The 11818-nt window shown below is 39.5% G+C and overlaps 1 protein-coding gene across 1 annotated transcript; it reads right to left on the reverse strand.

Moving 5' to 3' along the window:
• Positions 1-355: 355 nt before the first annotated feature.
• On the reverse strand, positions 356-11750 carry LOC129107568 (uncharacterized). Its single transcript, XM_054619072.1, has 4 exons — positions 11625-11750; positions 6172-6294; positions 1091-5908; positions 356-483 (listed from the first exon to the last, which is right to left on the reverse strand). The coding sequence occupies exons 3-4, from the start codon at positions 5865-5867 to the stop codon at positions 356-358; spliced, it is 4905 nt and encodes a 1634-aa protein (XP_054475047.1). The 5' UTR covers positions 5868-5908; positions 6172-6294; positions 11625-11750.
• Positions 11751-11818: the final 68 nt, after the last annotated feature.

Below are 11818 nucleotides of genomic sequence, written 5' to 3' on the forward strand. Positions count from 1 at the left end.
CATGTGAGAAAGCCATCATTTTGTTTAAACTCTGTGTAGAAGGACAATAAAGTATATACTTCTCGCCCCTGCATGTCAATGTTGAAGTTGTGTTGAAGGACATCATTAATGATCCTATATTTTTTTCCACACAATCTTTGGGCAAAACTAGCCACTTCAACCATAACCCAGTGTGTCAATACATGCGTGTCAAGCTTATCTTTTGGTTGGTCTTTGTCCACACACAGGTTCAAACCTATTTCCTTGCAGAGAGGGTAGCCGTCCATTATCATCTCCTCTATTGCTGAGGAGGTGGAGGACAGATGCTTTGCTGGCTTTTGTGCAGTGCAGTTTGCATCAGCAGAGCCTGTATCAGTCATGGTATGTGGACGAGGATGATGCATGTGACCAGAGTCAGAGTCGTGCTGACGATGCTTATGATTTCTGACTTGATAGCATTTGGGGCAATATGTATATTTGTCATGGGTAGGTTCTGGTGTGCACCTTGTGTCAGGGAGTTCAAACTGTACTTTTATTCGAGATTTTCTTTTACTCGCATTCCTTAGTTTAAATTTTTCCATAGTTTTCTGTGCAAAGGCACTGCGATGCAACTCATTGTTGAAATTCAGATGAAAATTATACTCCAGTATCTCTGTGATGAAATGCTTTTGAGCTGCTAGTAGCTCTCCAGCAAAATTGTAAAGTTCAACCATGATGCCATTGGTTAGTAATTGGGAATCAAGATTCTGTTTTACTCCAGATCCCACATTGAAATCAATGCCTAGTTTCTTGCATCTTGAGTAAGAATAAAATGGACAATGTTCCTCATGAGGTCTTGAGAGGATTTCCTGAATATGATTGGCCCGCACTTGCCACAGCTTTAATTTGAGCTCATTTTGGTGTTCAATGTCGGGGGAACTGCCTACATTTTGGTCGGTGATTGGAGCCTGGGAAGAACCCGCACAAACTGCATCTGAATTTGGGTTGTTCTGGGAATCAAGTTTCACGTTTGTTGAGGAGTCATTTCTTGTTATTTTCTTGTAGCCTACATAACGTGTAGCCTTTAAAGAATTCCTTTTCTCCAGTACAGCAGGAATTCGTGCAACAATACTTCTGGCAAGATCAGAATCTCCACATTGCAAACCAAGATCCAAATTGTGTTTTAGGATGTCAACACAAATCTGCTCAAATGTTCCACACAACCTTTCTGCAAAGTTTGTCACTTCAGTCATTGCTCCATAGGTCAGTTTGTTGATATCCAGTTTCTTAATTGGTCGACTACAGTTTACATCTAACTTCAGACTAATTTCCTTGCAGAAGGGATAAAGATCCACAATCTTTTGTGAAATATGTTCTTTAGTTTCAGACTGTGAATGAGGAGGAAACCCGCAGGCGACATCACACTCTTCCATCCTCGATATGCTGCTGAGTTCACCGTTGACACTGCCCACACCCTGATTTGTAATACTTGTTGATGGTACGGGACCATGAAGTTCAAAGACCTCTTTTGAGAATCTGACTGCATCTTCACAATCTTTCAGTTGTCTTACTCTTTCCATAATTTCACATGCAAAAACATTTCTCTGGGATTCACTCTCCAGGATGATGTCAAAATTGCACTCAAGTATCTCCATGATGAAATTCTGTTGGGATGAATTCATTGCTATGGCAAATTTAGCAATTTCAAGCAGGATAGAATCAAGCAAAGAGTCAACACTGAAGTTTTGCTTTGGGCCAAATCCAACGTTGAATTCAAGGCCAAACTTTTTGGACTTTAAGAATTGACCCAATTCTTTTGCAGAGAGGATTTGTTTGACACGATTAGCGCGTATCTTCCACATGTTGTTGTCTGTTCCCATTTCCTCTTGTTCCATGTCACATTCAGTTGGTGCATTTTTGGGAGTCTGTGTTTGCTCTTCACTTCCAACAAACCCTCTTTCATCAGGTTGGCTGGCAAACCGGGGGGTTGGATTTGAGTTTACAGTTGGTAAGGTAGATGAGCTGTCTGAGATCAGAGAAAAGCCTTTTGGGTTTCGTAAGTGATCTTCATTGCCAGAGTTTTTTGAGTCTGTCAGTTCGTCTGAGTCTAGATCGGACTCTTGTAGAGGACAGGTGTAGTAGTTATCTGCTGCAATTTCCTCTTGTTCCATGTCACACGTAGAATTGTTCAATCGCTTCAGGCCGAGTTTTTCTTTCTCTCTCGAGTTCAAACTAATTTCAGTGAAAATTGGCAAGCGGTTTCTTTTACTTAGAGTATTTGTCTTTGCCGTTTTCTCCTGTGTCTGCAGTGTCAGCTGTCTTTTTTTGATACTTTCCATCAATTCACTTCCGTGCACGGCAGCTGTCCGTTTCTTTTTCCTTACACTTTTTGGTTGACTGCTAGGATTCGGTTGCATGACGTACACGTCATTGAGCCATGTGAGAAAGCCATCATTTTGTTTAAACTCTGTGTAGAAGGACAATAAAGTATTTACTTCTCGCCCCTGCATGTCAATGTTGAAGTTGTGTTGAAGGACATCATTAATGATCTTATATTTCATTCCACACAATGTATTTGCATACTTAGCCACTTCCTTCATAATCCCTTGCGTCAATACATGCGTGTCAAGCTTATCTTTTGGTTGGTCTTTGTCCACACACAGGTTCAAACCTATTTCCTTGCAGAGAGGGTAACAGTCCATTATCATCTCCTCTATTGCTGAGGAGGTGGAGGACAGATGCTTTGCTGGCTTTTGTGCAGTCCAGTTTACATCAGCAGAGCCTGTATCAGTCATGGTATGTGGACGAGGATGATGCATGTGACCAGAGTCAGAGTCGTGCTGACGATGCTTATGATTTCTGACTTGATAGCATTTGGGGCAATATATAACTCTGCTATGGGTAGGTTCTGGTGTGCAATTTGTGTCAGGGAGTTCAAACTGCATTTTCAATCGAGGTATTTTGCTTTTTCTACTCACATTCATTATTCTTATTCGGTCATTCATTTTCTTCACAAAGGCAATGCGATTTAACTCATCGTTGAAATTCAGATGAAAATTATACTCCAGTATCTCTGTGATGAAATGGTTTTGGGCTGCTAGTAGGTCTCCAGCAAAATTGTGAAGTTCAACCATGATGCCATTGGTTAGTAATTGGGGATCAAGATTCTGTTTTACTCCAGATCCCACATTGAAATCAATGCCTAGTTTCTTGCATCTTGAGTAAGAATAAAATGGACAATGTTCCTCATGAGGTCTTGAGAGGATTTCCTGAATATGATTGGCCCGCAATTGCCACAGCTTTAATTTGAGCTCATTTTGGTGTTCAATGTCAGAGGAACTGCCTACATCTTGGTCTGTGATTGGAGCCTGGGAAGAACCCGCACAAACTGCATCTGAATTTGGGTTGTTCTGGGAATCAAGTTTCACGTTTGTTGAGGAGTCATTTCTTGTTATTTTCTTGTAGCCTCCATGATATGTAGCCTTTAAAGAATTCCTTTTCTCCAGTACAACAGGAATTCGTGCAACAATACTTCTGGCAAGGTCAGAATCTCCACATTGCAAACCAAGATCCAAATTGTGTTTTAGGATGTCAACACAAATCTGCTCAAATGTTCCACACAACCTTTCTGCAAAGTTTGTCACTTCAGTCATTGCTCCATAGGTCAGTTTGTTGATATCCAGTTTCTTAATTGGTCGACTACAGTTTACATCTAACTTCAGACTAATTTCCTTGCAGAAGGGATAAAGATCCACACTCTTTTGTGAAATATGTTCTTTAGTTTCAGACTGTGAATGAGGAGGAAACCCGCAGGCGACATCACACTCTTCCATCCTCGATATGCTGCTGAGTTCACCGTTGACACTGCCCACACCCTGATTTGTAATACTTGTTGATGGTACGGGACCATGAAGTTCAAAGACCTCTTTTGAGAATCTGACTGCATCTTCACAATCTTTCAGTTGTCTTACTCTTTCCATAATTTCACATGCGAAAACAATTCTCTGGGATTCACTCTCCAGGATGATGTCAAAATTGTACTCAAGTATCTCCATGATGAAATTCTGTTGGGATGAATTCATTGCTATGGCAAATTTAGCAATTTCAAGCAGGATAGAATCAGGTAAAGAGTCAACACTGAAGTTTTGCTTTGGGCCAAATCCAACGTTGAATTCAAGGCCAAACTTTTGGGACTTTAAGAATGTACCCAAGTCTTTTGCAGAGAGGATTTGTTTTACACGGTTAGCACGCATCTTCCACATGTTCTCTGATCCCATTTCCTCTTGTTCCATGTCACATTCAGTTGGTGCATTTTTGGGAGTCTGTGTTTGCTCTTCACTTTTACCAAGCCCTGTTTCATCAGGTGGATATGTCAATGACTTGACATTTGTGTTTACAATTGGTAAACTCGATGAGATGTAGGTGGTGGTGAGTAAAGGCATACTAACTCTCCGACAACTTGCTTCTGATTCTATAGAGATGTCTGAGCTCAGAGGACAACTTTTGGTCTTTTTTAAGAGATCTTGATTGCCAGAGTTTCCAGAGTGTGGAACTTTGCCTGAGTCTAGATCAGACTCTCCTTGAGAACAAGTGTGGTAGTTCTGTGTTTCTTCCATTTCCTCCCTTTCTTTGTCACATTCATTGCCAGTGTAGGAGTCTTGATCAAACTCTGATAGAGGACAAGTTTGACAATGTTCTCCCTCTGCCGTTTGAGTGGTACACAATTCAGTGTGATGAGAGAGTGTCTTCGTCTCCATGTCTTTAGACTGTCCTCTTTTACGCCTTTTGTTTGCCCTTTCACCTGATGTTTCCCGTTTACCTTTAAAACCAGACTGCCTTCTTTTTGCCACTTCCTTAAACTGATTCTGCTTGACTTCTATATTGGACAGTGCTGAACCTCTGGTTCCTTTGAAGGTGTTTGTCTGGAAAGAAAAAGGCTCATTTTTAAACTCCATGCTTATTTCTCTACCAGTCGTGATAAGTCGATCTCTTCTTTTCAACAGATGTAATATCCTGAACCAAATTTGATTTTTTCCCTGTCGACTCTTGAGATTAAGTTCAAAATTGTGCTCTAGCACACCCAGAACAATAAGTCTGCAGGATGCAGTCAGTATTCTGGTGAAGTGTACCAATTCTAACATCACGCCCTTTGTCAACAAACCTGGATCTAGACTTTGTTTTGACCCAACATCAAGGTTCAGACCCATTTCTTCAGAATAGGGAAACGAAGGGAGAAGAACATCCTCCTTCAGTTCTTCTGCTGACTGCTCTCCTGAACACTTAAATTCATCCTTATGTTCACTGTCATCCCCGTGTGCTTCTTCCATCTCTTCCAAGAGACTCTCCGTCTTCATGTATTCTTTGGATGCTGCTTGTGAACATGTGTACTCATCTCCATGTCCAGTATCATCAGTATCATCCATCTCCACCACAAAACTTTCAGTCTCATGCTCTGCAGATGCCATGTTCAGTCCATTGTTGCTGTTGCATTCTGGCTTTGATGACGTGTCAAAGAGAGTAAAAACTTCTTTTTTATCTTGAGGAGGTTTCCTGATCAGGTCATTGACTTTGTGCAGAATTCGAGCAGTAAAATCATTCAGCTGTTGTTCATTTTCCAACCCAAGATCAAAATTGTTCGCCAGAATGTTAGTGATAAAATTGCCTTTACTCTTGTTAACTGTTCTGGCAAAGTCACAGACCTCAAGTATGACACCATTTGTCACTAATTGTAAGTCCACTTTTTTGTGTGTGTTGGATGCTACATTAAAATCCAATCCTATGCTATTGCTGTGATGGAATGTTTCTGGAGGTCTTGAATGTTCCTTTACACACAAATTGCGCCACTGCCATACTTTGTTGGAATCCATCTTTTTTTTGTCTTCCAGGCAGCAGGTGTCCATGTTGTCCATTACCGTGATCTATTCTTCTTGGTCATCTATGTCTTCCATTCCTGTATTTAGTTCAGGGGAAAAAAGGAAACGTGATACACACTATGAAAAGAAACAACGGCGACCGGTGACCTGCTTAACAAAAGTGTTGTGGTATCTCTGTGTAAAAGAGACTCTAATCTCACCCCATGGACACTACATGATAATATTAGAGTAAAGTCTAGATATCTGTCAAAGTGATTTAAATGAACCCACATCTTTTGGATTATGATCTCTGTACATTGCATTACTCTCTGTTCTGTAGTGATTTCAGCTTGCTACATACCTCGTAAAACAGGATTTAGCTTAGCTAAGTGTTCCTCCAACATGTCTGGCCCGCACTGCATATCTGCATCTTAGTTGGGCATCCTCCCAATCAGCGATGGGACGGTACTGGAACAGTGCAACCCTGAATGAAACAAGTTTGAAAAGTTTGTTAACGCATGCGTGCAACGCTCGCATGGCCCCTCCAAAACAGAGTTTAAGGGGTGGAAGAAGTATTGTAATATTACAGTGTAGAAAATACTCTGTTACAAGTAAAGGTGCTACATTAAAATCTTAGTAGGTAAAAGTACAAAAGTATTAACATGAAAATAGACTTAACGTTTCCAAAATAAAAGTACTCATTATGCAGAAAGGCCCAGTACAGAATATCATATCACTGAATTATAATAATTGATGCATTTGCTTGTATACTAGTGTTTGACACTACATTGAGGGCTTTTTATTATAATATAGTTAGCAGTGTGTTTGTGTGTGTGTTTGTGTGTGTGTGTGTGTGTGTGTGTTTGTGTGTGTCAACTTGCTGTCAGAAGAAAAGAGAAGCGCAAAAAGCGCAACTGACCCATGTATTGATATTGTGAGAAATGAGTATTGATTCAGTTTCAAATATTCAGTATCAATATTTGTATATTTTTTACTTTAATCACTTTAATGTTGCAGCTGGTAAATTTAAATCTCATTTTAAGCCTACTGGGCAGCTTAACCTATAGAAATATGTAATAATGTTTTACTTAATTCATGTCTACACAAAACAGGTTCCAAAGACAATTATGTGTTTTTAAACCAACTTTATTATTTCAAAAGGGCAACTTGCTCCCTTCCTGTTTCAACACATAAACAACAAAACACGTATCAAACGCGAGTGGATTTGTTTCCTAAAAGAGACTCCAATGTCGAATCCGGTATGTTTTGACCATAGACTGTATTCTGTCCCTGGTGCGTGTTCCATGTACGCACAAACTGACAGATAGCTAACAACAGGATTCAAAGAAAGTCGAACACAAGAGTAAAGTTTAGGTGTTTTACTGAGTTCTTTTTGTCTTCTTATCCTTTTTTGTAAAACTGAAACAGATACAAAGTTACAATGCTTTCGTTACAAATTGTTCTCAAAATGCAGCACACATAAATCTTCATTGATTACAAATAGCCTCCATGCACATATTATGACAAGCTACATTTAGTTTGGCTTTGCATGTCTTAACCTAAGCAAATGAAGTTATTACAAAGTAGTTTGTTTTTTAATACAAACATATGAATTACAGATTATTTATATGCACATTCGCACAAAACCGAAAAAGTAACAAAACTTACTAGCAAAGGCTCTCCAAGGCACAAACGCACAGGAAGAAAGAAGAGGAGCTTTCTGTCTGACTACATGGAGAAATACACACACTCTACAGTCTTTCCTGGTTGACTTCTAACCTATGAGTCACGTGATCTGAACTGACCACTGAGGAAATACTTAACATTTATCGCCGCTTAACAACAAACCAAGATTATTAATTTGAAGGCCACAGAATGTGTGCGATGACAGACTGTGTATGAAAAGGGTTGACACTGTAGTGAGAAACTAGAAAATTTGTGTGGCTGCTACTGCCCGAAGACGTTGCATATATTAACAGTTCTGAGACAGCTGTATCAATGAGGTTAATTTAGGGTTAGTTTGGGGTTCATTTGAGGTACATTTGAAAAAAAAGTAAGTCCAAACGCATAAATAATATTATCAACAGAGAGAAAAGACTCTGCCGAACAAGATGTAATTTTTATGTTGATATGTTTTATGTGTGTGTGTGTGTGTGGTAGAAGCCAGTCACAACAGATATGAATTAAAGCAGCGAGCAGCACATTATCAACCCACAGTGCATTAAATTCCGTAAAATCACAGGAAACAATCTTAAATGTCAGCAATTTTGTATAGTTCAATCTCAAAAAAACTAATCTATGAGCCTGAACTATACATGTAGTTAGCTAGCTAGCTAAGTACTCAGTTAATGAGAGTCAACAGCAATTCACCTAAGACGAGAAGTCAAAGAGCTGAAGAACAGTATTTAAACAAAAGCCATAAAACAACGAGCCAATCACACTTCTCCTATCAGAAGAGTCTTATCGGATTTGTCGCGCTGTCCGTTTCCCCCCAGCAACGGCAGATTCATTGGGTAAAAGGTTCATCCAATCAGAGTAAACTTCAATTTTGAATAAAAAACTACTGCTTTCTGTAATGGGGCGAAATACACACACACGCTCATGCACATGCACAGACACACACTCTTTGTCCTGCTTAATCAAAGCTATCACCAAAATCCCTACACTGCGTCTCCTCTCCAAGACTTCAGTTGGTTGGTTTTAATTAAATAGAATGTGGAGCCATGTTTAAAGCTATGTTTGTATGTGTTTAAAATGTGACCATGAGGGTTAGTTTGGGGTTAATTTGAGGTTAATTTAAGGTACATATGAAAAAATATTTGAGTCCAATCGCCAAAATAATATTATCAATAGAGAGAAAAGACTCTGCCCATCACGTTGATTTATCTTTTATGTTTGTGGTGTTTGAAATGTGAGATTCATAGGTCACACACACACACACACACACACACACACACACGCACACACACACACACACACACACACACACACACACACACACACACACACACACACACACACACACACGCACACGCACACGCTTCTGTGCATGCGTGTCACTGGTTGCCATGGTGAGGGAGCACCTGGGTCGAGAAGCAGACTAATTAAGAGAGGGGAGAGCAGACACTGATTTTGAACAAAACTAGCTGTCAAACTCCTACCTACAATCGTAAAACCATAATTCCAATGGACAACATATCGATATCTTCCGAAAGATAAGAATCTGACGAGCGCAGAGATGTACTTTTTATGTTTGTTGTTTTAAAAAATGTTAGCTTCAGAGCAGGTTAGAAAACTGGTACTATCTGCTTTCTTTGAGAAATTGTCGTCAGAATTAACATGGAGTCTAATGGAGCAGTTGGTTGGAGTTCATGTTGCTTTCGGGCACATGGAGTCAAATGTGTAAGACTGTAAAAAGTGTAAAAGATATTAAAAATGCTGAATCATAGCTTAATAGTTGAAGGCTTTCTCAACGTGTTAAAGTTTAAATGGTGTCAGTAGCTGATAGTATACAGAAGCATTAGGCTTTCAAAGTTGAAGAAGTTTAAGAGGATTAAGATTTTCTCCATAGAGAAAAAAAAGCTTAATCATTAAAAGTTTAAGGGTTAAGAAAAGTCATAGCACCCATATATTATATCATAGCTGAATAATTTGATGGCTCAACGGTTTCTGTAGTTTAGATGCCAAAAGACATACGGAAGAAATATAAGAAGAAGATTAAAGCTTTTGTTCTTTCTTCCGTACGTTTTTTGGCATCTAACTAGTTCTGCATACTTTCAGCTTCAGAAACCGTTCAACTATCAAACTATTCAGCTCTTTCAGGACATTCCTGCAATGACTTTTCTCATTTCTATCTCTTATGCTTTTTTAAATATTAAGCAATATTCATATTTTTCATTTAATGGTTCCCTATGGGGAAAATCCTCAAATCTTCTCAAACTTCTTCAACTTTGAAAGCTTTCTGTTCCCCCCATACCTTCAGCTAGAGACACCATTTAAACTCTCAAATGTTCACAAAACCTTGCTTTTTAATATCTTGTACAATTTTTTGAATAATCACACTTATGTTTTATGCTTTTTTCAGACCTTTTCTGAGTTTATAATGGGTGTGTATTGCGTAGTTTAGAGTGCGTGATGTCATCGCCAGAGTGAGAGGAGCTCGGGAATCCTGTGAAGCACAATTTTTTTTTTAAGTTGGCAGAATCCCCACAATTTTCAGTCTTCAGGCATCATTTTTGGTCAGGATGTAGATAAACTAGTCTTAGTCACACCCATAACACTGTGGAATCCAACAGACTTACATATTTGGTCACAGCAGCCTGAAAGTGAGAGAAAGTCCAGCTATCTACTCCATAGAGACCCATGTTAATTCAGACTCCAAAAAGATCTTGCACAGAGAACCGTACCCCGTGTCTAAATTGCCACCATTTTTAACACTACAGACACAATATTTACATATTCTTGTTCATCAAGTCGTTCTGCTTCTCATGGTCTGGTATTTAGTGAAAACTGAGCAAAGGAGTATCAGTAGTAGTTTGAGATGCATGTTAAGCCTATGCACCTGTGACTCTCTTTGAAGTAATATTGCTATGGTAACCTGTCATGCTGGCAGGTGATTGATGTGCGCTAATTAGTGCAGTTTGGCACACACATACACAAATGACTTGGAGATATTCAGGCAGAGGAATTGTTATAATTTCTGTCTGTCTCTCTCTCTGTCTGTCTCTCTGTTTCTCTCACTCTCTGTCTGTCTGTCTGTCTCTCTGTTTCTCTCACTCTCTGTCTGTCTGTCTGTCTCTCTCTCTGACTCTGTTTCTCTCTCTCTCTGTCTCTCTCACTCTCTGTCTGTCTCTCTATCTATCTGTCTCTCCATCTATCTGTCTCTCTCACTGTCTGTCTGTCTGTCTCTCTCACTCTGTTTGTCTCTCTCTCTCTCTTTTTCTCTTCCTCTGTTTGTCTCTCTCTCTCTGTTTCTCTTTCTATCTGTCTCTCTCTCTGTCTGTCTCTCTGTCTATCTCTCTCTGTCTCTCTCACTGTCTGTCTCTCCATCTATCTGTCTCTCTCTCTCTTTTTCTCTTCCTCTGTTTGTCTCTCTCTCTCTTTTTCTCTTCCTGTTTGTCTCTCTTCCTCTCTGTCTGTCTGTCTGTCTCTCCATCTATCTGTCTCTCTCACTGTCTGTCTGTCTCACTCTGTTTGTCTCTCTCTCTCTTTTTCTCTTCCTCTATTTGTCTCTCTCTCTTTTTCTCTTCCTGTTTGTCTCTCTCTCTCTAATCTCTCAATCTCGTTCACTCTCTCACACATCATTTCTAATTTTCAGTTTTCTTCAATTCATTTCATTTCAATTGAATTGAACAGTTTTCTTCATTGTATTTCAGCTCTTTGCCTCTTTTGATGATGCAGTTCAGCTTCCATCTTTGCAACCAGGTTTTTCAGCAGTGCAGTTCTTGGCTTTTGGGCTTTTTCAGGAAAGTCATTTCAAACTTCCACACATTCAGCAATGCTGTGTGACTGATTTCTGCATTCCAACACATTTTTCTGCAGGAAATGCATTTTTCTAGTTCTTATTAAACCTGCAGGATTATATACTATGTGCTGTTGAACAAAGGCTTTAACGTGACAACACAAGGAAAAACATTATTCCACGACTCAAAGGGGGTTGCTCTTTAGATTGTTTATATATTATGCACGAAAACGATCATTGTTTGGTACACAGTGAATTGGGTGAAAAAGAAACAGGCCGAGCAGCCATGATATCATTCTGTGCAAAGCACAACCATGATCGAAATATGACGAAACAAACGTGCAAATACGTACCAAATGTAGGCCAAACAATCGTCTTCCTTGTTGACTACACGCACTGTTTCCAATGTGATGTCTTCATGTGTGCATTAATGTGTAAAGTCTCTGAACTATGGAAGAAAATGAGGGAAGAATCGGTCCAGAGCCTTCCCTGGAAGTGACGAAGGACGCATGGATTTCAAAATAAAAGCAAGTTTTTTTTTTACAGA

Source organism: Anoplopoma fimbria, chromosome 18 (genome assembly GCF_027596085.1).
Source record: "Anoplopoma fimbria isolate UVic2021 breed Golden Eagle Sablefish chromosome 18, Afim_UVic_2022, whole genome shotgun sequence".
Classification (NCBI taxonomy): domain Eukaryota; kingdom Metazoa; phylum Chordata; class Actinopteri; order Perciformes; family Anoplopomatidae; genus Anoplopoma; species Anoplopoma fimbria.

What these genes read in the sequence shown, in the direction of transcription:
- LOC129107568 (XM_054619072.1), bottom strand. Translation starts at nt 5,867, where the DNA reads ATGGACAACATGGACACCTGCTGCCTGGAAGACAAAAAAAAGATGGAT. An exon ending in AGATTCTGATCTTGCCAGAA is followed by an intron (nt 484 to 1,090) that starts GTATTGTTGCAC and finishes CCCTGACACAAG; the next exon opens with GTGCACACCAGAACCTACCC.